Source organism: Myiozetetes cayanensis, unplaced genomic scaffold (assembly GCF_022539395.1).
Source record: "Myiozetetes cayanensis isolate MyiCay16 unplaced genomic scaffold, myiCay2020 scf4, whole genome shotgun sequence".
NCBI lineage: Eukaryota > Metazoa > Chordata > Aves > Passeriformes > Tyrannidae > Myiozetetes > Myiozetetes cayanensis.
In genome coordinates this window covers 49,226,943-49,239,014 of record NW_026087631.1, presented here as the reverse complement: position 1 = coordinate 49,239,014, position 12,072 = coordinate 49,226,943, and the positions used below count along the sequence as shown (strand labels likewise).

The 12,072-nt window shown below is 38.3% G+C and overlaps 1 protein-coding gene across 9 annotated transcripts in view; it reads right to left on the bottom strand.

Annotated features, from left to right (window-relative positions):
- MAST4 (microtubule associated serine/threonine kinase family member 4) overlaps nt 1–12,072 on the bottom strand; it is a 269,784-nt gene that overhangs the window by 25,822 nt on the left and 231,890 nt on the right. For all 9 annotated transcript variants that reach the window (XM_050330031.1, XM_050330032.1, XM_050330033.1 and 6 more), the window contains 4 exons: nt 10,424–10,509; nt 2,096–2,304; nt 1,244–1,382; nt 61–193 (listed from right to left, as the gene is read on the bottom strand). In XM_050330031.1, coding sequence (XP_050185988.1) covers nt 61–193; nt 1,244–1,382; nt 2,096–2,304; nt 10,424–10,509 — 567 coding nt within the window. The remainder of the gene's footprint in view (nt 1–60; nt 194–1,243; nt 1,383–2,095; nt 2,305–10,423; nt 10,510–12,072) is intronic.

Genomic DNA, 12,072 nt, shown 5'->3' with positions numbered 1-12,072 from the left:
TGGCAACACACTATTTCATGTGAATATTCAATGTAGAAATAAAAAAATGTTGTTTCTTACTTGTTTATCAAGGAATTCTCTGGCATCCTTCTCAATATGACCCTCATAGAGATTGGTAGTCAAACTCATTAGCCCCACTTTTGACAGGCCAAAGTCTGTAAGCTTTATATGGCCCATGGATGTTACTAATAAACTGAAAAATAGGAAGATTTGAAGTTATAGTGATATAATTCAACATTACGTGCTTTTAATTGTTATTACTGCTGTAATACCTAAAAAAAAAAAAAGTTTCGATAGCACTGTAAAAGTATAAACATGGCTTAACTACATTTAACTACATACAAAATAAATACGTTAAAAATCTCAGTCTTACTTTTATTACTATTATTATCAGAAGTAAACAAACTTTTTATGTGTTATTGAACTACACAAGTCTTGAGAGCTGAACGCTACAAGCTTTGAAGAAAGTTATCATCTGGAAGACCTAAAATAGATGGCTTTGAAGTGACGTGAGTATTTCTGGTCCAGTATGAGGTGGGTCATGCATTTGAAACAACTCTCAGATATTAAGCTAGTAACTAACACTTCACTGTCCTAAGGTATCATGCTATGAAGGTATTGTCAGCTAACACCCATGACTCCGATTATTTTTCTTTTTTAATTTGGAACAGGAAGAAGATTAATTGAGTTTCAATGACCATACTGTGTACTTCAGCTACTTGCTGTAATGTTAATTTGTATGTATAGAAGCCATATTGTACTCTTAAATATTCAAAGTAAAAAACCCAAACCTCTCAAAAACCAAAATTGCCCCTGAAAATCACGCAACAAGAAATATTTCTCCATTTGTTGAATTTTGTTTTCATATACGCAGATAGCTGCAAGTTAATGATATTTTGTATTAAACAGTGGTTTGACCATACTTTGAAAAAACTTTTCTTTAGTAACCAAATGCATTCCCCTCCATTTCAAACAGAAGAGTAAGTTTTTTTTTTAGCTACTCTGATAGCCCCTTCCATCTTAGACAAAGGAAATTCTTTATTAGCTCTTTTGGAAAAAATACATTTTCTGTAACTGCAAGTAGTGATAATTCAAATACTGTGCAAGAACTGTGAATCTATATATCATTCAGGGGGGAAAAAAACCAAAAAACAAACCCCAAAATATTCAAAGCAAGTTTAAACCTTTCATATTTTATCTACCAATTTCAAAGTCCTCTTTCAGTTGTATTCCATACACATACTTGTCTGGTTTCAAATCCCTATGTACAATTCCGTAATTATGAAGGTATTCCAAGGCCAGAACAGTCTCTGCAAAGTACATCCTTGCCATGTCTACAGGTAAGGGACCCATATTCTTCATCAAAGTAGCACAGTCTCCACCTGTGGAAACAGGACAAATGTTCCAGATATATACTGATACTACAAAGGATCAGTATAAACCATATATGATGCAGAAAAGGACCCAAACAACAGTCATAAGTGTTCATTTTCTCATCAGATGATTCTACTGAACATGTGACCCCACCAACTACTGTACTGGAAACAGTGTAAAGCTGGGAGAGAGCAGTACAAAGATTAATCTAGAAACCAATAAAAAACCTTCTGCTATCTAAATGGAAAAAAAAAAGTCAGTGGCAGAGAAGACCACACAACCCTACATTTCTGTCCACTGTTCTTCTTCAGTATCACCATTGTCTCCTCTTTCCTATTTCTTTGTAAAAATAACTATTAAAAATACCCGCACATGTGCTAATGAAAATTTGAACCCCGGAAAAAATCAAACATTTCCACATGAACTTTGAATAATAGCACACTTCTGATTAGAGTCTATAAGGAACTTACCCTAAGAGCAGTTATTTCCCATTATAGCTGGAGCACAAGTGTTTTACAAGCTGTTTAGTGGAGATAAGGACTGGGGGGAAAAAAAAATGCAAACAAACACCTTGCTGTTGGACCTAGATCCTAAATCTGAACAGCTAGAATACAGAGGACACATGGGAGGGCTTTCTAATACAAGTACTGCATGGGTTATTTTTCTTTCTTGGTGTAAGAAAATTCTCTTCCTCCTCTGTAAAACAGAATAGACGGTTTACCTTCCACATATTCCATGACCATGCATAAATGACGTCTTGTTTCAAAGGAGCAATACATGCTGACAACAAACGGATTTTCTGCAAATGTCAGGATATCACGCTCAACAAAGGCCTGTTGGATCTGGTTTCGGAGGATGAGATTCTGCTTATTAATTTTCTTCATGGCAAATCTTTGTCTGGTTTCTTTGTGTCTCACAAAATAAACCGCACTAAAAAGTTCACATGGGAGAGACAAATCAAAAAAAGTCTGATTAACTATTAAAAATACATTTCAAAATAGATTTAAAACTAGAAAATAATATTTTTTAAAAAATTATATATATATATTATATAAAAGTCAGTAGTTGACGTCCACATTAAAGAATGGTTACAAATCTCATTTTGCTTCATAACCGGGATGAATCTCAGTCAACACAAACTAATATGCAAACTAAAACCATGCAACTCTCTTCCATTTTCCTCTCACTCCCCCAAAAAAACAACAGATATAACAGCAAATGCTCTCAGCTCAGGCAGATTTTGGGCGTCCCCATTACCAAAGGATTATATATAAAACCCAGCTATGGCACAGTGTTACAAATGATTGTGACAAATGCTTATTCTGTAGGTCTGCTGTAAGGTAAATATAACTCAGTCCTGGGGATTTTAAAAAATGACACAGGCTTTTTATGAAGGTTGCTCAGAAGTTGCTTGATGGGGTGGCTCCCTCATCACAAGGTGCAAAATCCCCCATCCTTTTTTCAGTCCCTGACATGAGCACTGATCTGTATCAGAGGCAAGTCACCAGTAGGTAACCTGAAACAAAGGTCAGTGTATTAACCACATGGTAATGTGGGACTATAATGTATCTTAACAAGCAGAATTTCCACTGGCCTGCTGGGTATAGCTTCCTGTGAGTCTGGTTAGATAAGGTAAAGGCGACAAGGGAAGCAAAGGGAAAGAAGACCACCTGGGTAAATCTTCTGTCTTTCAAAGCTAAGGAGAAGGAATCACCCTGCTGTGAAACACTGACACAGGACATTACAGTTGCATTTCTCAAAATCCCTTGAGGTAAATCCTAAAAATGTTTGCCCTGTTTGCAATCTACTTTGTAGCATTTAATGCTCATACCATCTCCAGAATATAACTACCACAGTAGTAAGTGTTTATAGAAAGAAAGGACTCAAAGAAGAAAATGGGGGGGAAGGGGAAGACATATGGAAGTAGGACTCAATTATGGAAGTTTTAAATTCTATTTATTGTCCCCATGAGGTCCAATTATCAGCATACAATTACTTACACACAAAAAGCAACTCCTGCCTTACTATTTCTATGAAGATCTTCCCAGAAGCAAAGAAGATAAGAAGCAGGTAAAAGACAATTATGAAAGTAGGTGAAAATCCCCTCAGTTTGGAATACAGACTGAGCTGAAATTCAGCTCCAGTAGTTCTCCCTGCTAGCTTCATGCCTTTTGTCCTGCACCTCTTCCTACTGCTCCCCTCATATTCACTTCTCTCTCCACCCCTTCATTACAACTCTTTCCCTTATGTTTTGGTTTTCCTCTCTTGTTTGTTCCTATCAGCTGTCTTTCAGCCTTAGCTTCTTAATCTCCTGTAATTTCATCTTTTCCCTGTTTCAGTCCCCCTATGCACTCCTGGAATGTAGAAAAGTAATGCCTGAAGCCTCAGTCCATTAAAAAAAACCTGGTTATATGAATGAACTGAGGACTCGGCACACAGATCTTTCTCAAAAGTTTTAGACTGGACAGTGTGCCAAGACGCACTTCTGAGAGGTAGATAGTACAAGAGCATATTATTACAGATTCTTAATAAATCCTCTGCACTGCAGATCAGGTGCATCTGTAAGATCATTACTACCATATTTAAAAATTATTAATCATTAAGTTTCAAAGACTCTTTAGCCCAGTAACTATCTGGGACACTCTGGCTAGATTTTTCCAGCTGTCTAAACTGCATTCTCCAGTCTTACAGTCACAAGCAAACAACTGTATGACTTTCCTCTGGGATTCCGTTATTCCTCAGAAAAACACTGTTTATTTCAAGTGTACCAGATTCACAGGACAACTGCAACGTAATAGTCTTCCTCATTCTTACATACGTATACACTGTTTATGCTACAAAAAGTGCTTTTAAATGGTCTTTAACATAGAAAAATGTCTAAAATCCTCACATCCTCCCATCACAGTAACCCCAGCAAACATCATTTATACTTTAGGAAGAAAACTATGCCCCAGACAGCAGCATGTTTATCATTAAATGCTGCTCGTGACCTTCAGTATATTATAAAGATAATATCAAATTTAAGGAATCTTTGACACAAAAATAGTGTAAAACCCAGATTGCCCTGTTGATCCATTCAATGACAGTGGCATCCTCTGTCTGCCTTCAAAGCCTCCACTAGAGTGGTAGTGCTGCAGTACTCCAATGGTTTCAAATGAGGAATTTGCTTTCCTTTCTCCCCCCAGCTTTCTGTTTTCATAACATGGTGACAGGAATTTCTAAAACATCCCCTAGTTTCACTGTGTAAACTGACGCTGTAGTTCAACACAGTAAAAAAAGTTTACTTTTCAAGAGAAATAAGAACATTAATCAACTTTAGCACTGTTCAAACATTAGTTTATTTCACTTCCAAAATAAATCTCAGCTTGAGAAAGTATCTCCATAATACATCTAGCTAGGCACAATTATCAAACACTGTGCACAAGTGAAAAAAAGCTAATATATTTAACTGGTTTCCTGAATTAGTCCAAATTAAATATTTTGCAAACAATTACTCCAGTCTTACAGCCGTGACTCCTGTTTTTTCTCTAAATTGAAAATCTTTAATTACTGAAAAAAGTCAGACAGGCTTCAGACCTACTTTGCAGCTCTTCAGTAACTTCAGATTTTAGAGCCATTTTACAATCCATTCTACATTCAGTGCTTAGGGCTAATATAGCCATATTGCTTGCTTTTACCCTGTTTTCTAATCTATCAAAGGACTTTGAACTCTTGTGGAGACACAGGTGCTGTACTCATAGCTTAAAAATTTCCCCTGCTGATCAGGTAAAATTCACTTTCACAAGCAATTTCCTGGGACTGCTAAATACTGTACGAGCCCAGAATTAGGTCTGACATTGCCTCCAGTGAAGACAAGCTACTTGTGAGGCTGTGATTCACGTTGCAGCAATATGCTGAAGTTTACAGATGGTTATTTAAGATCAGAATTTAAAAGCAGCACTGCACCACACCATAGCTAGGAAGTGTCTGTGACCAGATCAAAGTTAGCCAGGGGTAAGAGGAAAGGCTATCTGAAGCACTGCAGCAGTCCTGATGTAAGCATCCAGTGCTTCTGAGCTCTGGGACAATCTCAGACTTAACCCAGTTTGCCCAGAAAGACCTGAGAAGTTGGCCACATGACGAAGAGCACATGATGGCTTTGATCCTTCTCTCACAACTGGTACTCGTCCTAGTTGTTCTAGTACGTCATCAGTTTTGAAAAATTAAACTACCCTTTCATACATAACACTAGAAATGCCTTCTATCTTCACGGAAGCTAGTAAATAATAAGCACAGATTCAAAGTGATGAAACTGCCCTCCAAAATTCTGATAGGTAAACTGTCTGGTGCTACTTAAGTGAACCTACAAAGACACAGATCCCTCCCTCCCCTTCCACTTCTAAACTGGTGGCTGCCAGGCATGACGAATTAACCTGAATCATGGAGTTTTATTCTACAGTTGGGTAACTTCCTTAGTCCCATTCCTACTACAGTACTATCAACAGAGTAGAGAAGGGACACGAATACTCACAGGTTAGGTGCAGCACCTGCTCACGATAACACTGCTTCCAAATTTTTAAATTTATCAAGCAACACCATTAGCCAGTATGCATGTACATATTGACACTGCCGTCCCTGTAGAAGTAGAAGCATTCCAGGCTGGACGAAAAGTGCTATCATGCATTTGGTTTAAGCAGATACATTTATAAATTGGTGAAGACATCTTGAACTAACATAACTCACTTCCCTGGGATCAAGTGTAATCTTTATTTTGTTGAACTATTTCAGGAAACCAGGCTGATATTAACTCGAGATGGACTACTACTACCTGCTACCTCTTGCAAGTTGGAATATGGAAAAAATATTGCTGTGATTGCATAAAAAGTTTAAAATTTGGGAAGTATGAAAGTTTTGACTGGCTGAAAAAAGTGACAGACAGCTTAATGACTTGGCCAGAATCCTACATGTTTACTGATTCACAGCTTGTTTAACTTCTTGTATATTCCTAGCCATTCCCAAAAGCCTCATCTACAACACCTCATCTACTATACACTCATTTAATTGAACTACAAATGAGTTTACCCAATCAATTAAAAGCAGAGAACTGCTAAGATATTTACTCAAACCTTCACAAAACCAATAGTTTACACTTAAACTCATCTGAAAATCTCTGCTACAGTATGGCAAGACCAACAAATGTCAAGCAGTCAAAACTTTCTATTTCACTAATAAAGGCAAAAACACCACAGCAAAATAAAAGAACGGATGGGGTTTTCTTTAACTGATTCAGAATTAAACCCTCCATTATAGCCTCAAAATAAGTAAAATATTACTACAGAATACTAAATCTTTAATAAGTCAGAGCACAAAGCATGTGTAATAACATTTTTTGAGAATAAAACAATGAAGCACAGGTAGAATTCATACATCTTTAGATGATTTCAAAAAATTAGTGGCCTGGAGGGAAAAAATAATCCTTGCAGCATAACAACAGTAACTTCTACTTCAGCTTTCTATATTTGTAAATTAACTGCAAAAAATGCCTTTAAGACAATTTACTGCTTTATATTCACATGAAACAGATATCATTTGTTTATTACACTACATGTTGTAGATGGGTTAGAGAGCATTTAGAATCACAGAATCATAGAATAGATTGGGTTGGAAAAGACCTCCAAGATCAATCATCAAGTCCAACCCCTGATCCAACTCTAATTACTATATCATGGCACTAAGGGCCATGTCCAATCTCTTTTTAAAAACCTCCAGGGATGGTGAATCCACCACCTCTCTGGGCAGACCAATGCCTGATCACTCTCTCTGTAAAGAACCCCTTTCTAATATCCAACCTAAACCTCCCCTAGCAGAGCTTAAGCCCGTGCCCTCTTGTCCTACTGCTGATTGCCTGGGAGAAGAGACCGACCCCCACCTGGCTACAACCTCCTCTCAGGGAGTTGTAGAGAGTGATGAGGTCACCCCTGAGCCTCCTCTTCTTCAGGCTCAACAACTCCAGCTCCCTCAGCCTCTTCTCACAGGACTTGTGCTCAAGTCCCTTCACCAGCCTGGTTGCTCTTCTCTGGACCTGCTCCAGCACCTCAATGTCCTTCCTGAAATGAGGGGCCCAGAACTGAACACAATACTCAAGGTGTGGCCTCACCAGCTCTGAGTACAGGGGAAGGATCACTTCCCTGCTCCTGCTGGCCACACTGTTCCTGATGCAGGCCAGGATGCCATTGGCCTTCTTGGCCACCTGGGCACACTGCTGGCTCATGTTCAGCTTCCTGTCAATCAGCACCCCCAGATCCCTTTCCACCTGGCTGCTCTCCAGCCACTCTGTGCCCAGCCTGTAGCACTGCAGGGGGTTGTTGTGGCCAAAGTGCAGGACCTGGCACTTGGCCTTGTTGAACTTCATCTCATTGGAGTCAGCCTAACTCTCCAGTCTATCCAGATCCCTCTGCAGAGCCTTCCTGCCTTCCGGTAGGTTATCTTGATGTGCTTCCCTTTAAACTTGACCATAACTTTTGGGTAAATTAACCATCAACTGTATTGGTGCCAACAGAAAAAAGAAAAACTCAATAAAGATTAAAAAATGGTCTGTTCATTTTACAGTCTGTCCCACTTGTCTGATATACCACGACGGAGATTTTCAAGGACACAGGTAGTTTTGAAAAAGTGGTATCCTAGAGAATTTAGCAACACAAACCTCCTCAACTTACAATATTCAATAGGCGCTAAAATAATTTTTAAAAGTGAGTAAATGCTTTTAGAAGTTTATTGTCTCACATTTCATTGTGTTTCTTTCCCTCTAAGTGAATTGTAAGAGGTTGTTTGTTTTCTTGTTCTTGATTTTTCTTGTAAGTAGTAATGATTTAAAAGAAAGATCCAAATCAACAAAATCTACCTTCGTTATTACTTCCTTAAGAACGGAAGTAATAGCACTCTACTAAACGGATGAGTTTTTCAATTTCCACTAATACTATCACACATATTATAACCTGCCAGCCTACCCCTATTTTTAAAGACAGTGATTCATGAACAAACTGAACACACTCCAAGGTATTCATTCTCTATCAGCTCTCCTTTTCTTCTCATATTTATCAGAGTTTCATCCAATTTTTACAAGATTACATCGACAATTTCACTTATTATTGGCTTTGAAAAGGTATTTTGTAAGTGTTGATTTTCCCAGCCACAAACATGAGGAAAAAAAAAGTCATGTGTGTCATAGAAGGCCATGGCTTTTCATCCATTCTTTTCCAGCTTTTTGGATCCTTACTTGTCTCTGGTTTCAGTTGTCTCCAGTCTGTATTTCTTAATGGCGCATCGAGGCTCCTTCTGACTGTAACACTCATGGAGCAAGAGTAACAGGTCTACTGAACTTCTGACTGCAGGTTTCAGGCCTCACATTGCTGACTACAGTATGTCCTTCTGCAGCTGCTCCCTTCTCCACCCATCCCTCAGCAAACAAAAACTGCTGGGAACCTGGGCAGGTTCAGTGACTCTTGACACCCCTTTCTCCAATGGGTTCCCACCCCACACAGTTCTTACTACCCTCCTCCAGTAAGACAGAAATGAAAGGACAAATGGAGGGGACTTAGCATTTGCCAAGGGAAGAAGAAAGGGGTGCAGTCAGGGGGTGGGCAGCATCTACTGCTAACTGCTGAAAGGCTTTTGAGTAGTGAGGCAATTGGGAGAAGGTGATACAAAGTAAGCTACTAGTTTGCCTACGGAGAAATATTGAGAAAATTAGACAGAGGTTGACTAGTGAGAAGTTGCATTTGAATATTTACATAACTTTAATTATGCTATTTCCTTCAGGAATTATGCTATTTCCTTCAGGATTTTTGCTGAGCTAGGTAAACACATCTGGATACAAGTAGCCTTCACTCAAGTTACCATAATCAACAATATTGAATGCCTCCCGTTCCAGAACTCAGAGTTACCTTTAAATATCATCAGAGAGAGACAAATCAGCCTCAGGCCATTAAACAGACACAGAAAACTCCAGAGGGTATATTGCAGGTGGTCCTTCACCTATGTTCAAGATTTCTTCAAAGAGTGACCTATCAGGTCACTACTTCTTCCTACCTCAAGCCGAGGTGGCACAGAGCAGGGTCAGTCTAATGGGGTTTCTGCTGGAGAGCAGCACAGCCCTCCTCCCCTGTCAAGCTCTGAGTCTCATCTGGTTGTTGGCTCTTCATCTCAAGATGGAAACCTCTCTTTTTTGAAACAATACACATCTCTTCTATTCCTGCAGATTACAGAGACCAACAGTTCCTGTCTTCATACATTTCAATGTATGTAGAGGAGGAGCCAAACAAGGCTCTAACAGGTAGCACTGGATCAGAAGATGTGACTGAAGACAGACACCACCACCGCACAGTACTTCGCACATATCTGGTATTCAGATAACATTTAGTGTTCATTTAAGGCCCAGGTTACCCAAATGTTCTCTTAGCCTTGTGGGATTATCTCCAGATACTTACTTACAACTTACACTGGGCAGTAAGTTGTGCAATTTCCAAGTAACGAGAAACTAATAAAGGAATAGCAATTCATTAGAAGTTAATTGGTTAAAATTTAGGAATTAGAAGAGCATCCATGGAGAAGCAACAAAACACTGCTTCCCTACTTCAGGAAATTTATTTCTATTTCAACAATACTTTTAGGTCAAGTAAGCACTCATTTTTATCAATCCGTCTCCCTACAAATGAAGTTTTATTCTGTCTCATATCTGCATAAACACCGGCTCTTTCCCATATTATAAAAGTGACTTTAAATCCGCCTTTTCATTTATTCAGATTTTATCTTTAGTAGGATATCCACTTCTGAAAAATCTTTGTGATTTAATATTCAGTACCTTAATTTACCGCAGCACACAGCAATTAATTATTGCCCAGCAACTTTTCAAAAACTTGTAAACTCAAATATTAGTAACAAAACAGGAAAGCAAAATGAAAAGTGCTGCAATGCAAACTCACTCTCACACAAAGATCCCTGAAATAAGAAATAATGGAAAGTTAAGCAAAACTAAAATGCAGAAGACTCATCACAGTCAGAGATTACTCACCCATAAGCTCCATTACTAATCAGTTTAATTGTTTCAAAATCACTTTCCCGAGGTTTCCTCTGCAGCTTGAGTGAGGTATTAGAGCTCTTCAAAGGAAGAGACGAGAAAGAACAAAGTTAATACAGTACTTTTTTTCAAAATCAGGTGAAAAAACCCAACCAAACAAAAAACCCCAATCATCACCAGGTAGAAGCTCTGATCAGACAGTCACACAGTCAGCACAGAGAGGGACTGAGGGACTCGTGAATCAAAGCTGTTTTTATATCAAACAGGTATCTGCTACATCACAACAAACTGTCCACTTATCTACATGCGAAGGTTACAGCCATGAAGGTTTCTGGTAAAGTAGTTACTGGCAATTCATATCTGGAGTTATGGACTCATGTGAATCCCCCAAAGCTCTTGTTGGCCATTGCCTTCCCATTTTAGTATTACAGCCTGGTAGTAACAAACTGCTGATGAGCTCCTGTTCATTCAAATGAACTTTTGCACATTTCAAACTAATGTTAGGGTAGAGTGTGCTGTAACTTAGGATAGACTGTGAAAAGGGACAAAATGAAAGAGAAAAATATGGAAGATAAAAATGCATTAATTCTACCTTTAGAGAGTCACTTTCATCTACTTGTCAGAACTTTCTAAAAATTCAGATGTCCTGAGTATGGCAAAACCTTTTTTCTAGTTTTAATTTTTAATTAATCTTCAAGATGTGTGAATTAGTTGGGGTGCAGGGGAGGAAAGATGAGGGCACATGACTCCAAAATCAGCATTCCAAACCCACAATATAGTTTTCAAATGTTTTCCAAACCTCCAACAAGTTCCATGACCCCTATCCAAGCAGTTTGGTAATAGTTAGAAGTTGAAAGTAGAGCTGGTTGGAACATTTTCAATTAAATGCTTGCTAATGAAAATTCAGTGCAAGATCAGGAGGTGACAGAGAGGACTTACTAAACTGTTTAGCCCACTTGCGTGCCAGTATAGGATTCTTCTTAATTGCATATTTAATATAATTGTGAACAGTCCTGTATTTGAAAGTTATGCTTCCTGTATTTGAAAGCTACACTTCCTGTGTGTTTATTCCACAGCTACACTTTCAGATACTTCCAAATATCCTGTATTTTTCTGTACTAATTTCATTTCATCACCTCCCTTACTTACATTTCTTCATTACACTACATTATCCTTCCTATATTTCTTCAGCATTTGTACAACACAAACTTTACGATTTCAATTTCTTAGTTAACGCTCCTTAGATCCTGTGAAGCACTTCAGCACTTCCTTTAAGCCTTCTAATTATTCTGCCTGGTTTTTCTCCAGTTTGTCAGCATCCTTCCACTAAATACTGCTTGGGTGTAATACAGTATTTTAAATGCAGATGAATGAAAGCAGCAGAGTAAGAAACACCCTTTGTGTCAATTACGGAATTATGGTTTTATAAGTTGCATTTTGCCAGAATGTTAGAAATTATCCCAGTGTAGTATGACATGTACCAGAGAATGATGTCTTTTCTGTTACATATCAGAATCAGTTTAACAGAGAGCCCATGCCTGCTAACATTTGTAAATACATGTAAAGTACCACTGAATTACCCACACATCTCCTCAAACTGCACTTGCTTTCTCTATCCACTTGAACTGAAAATCAACCAATAA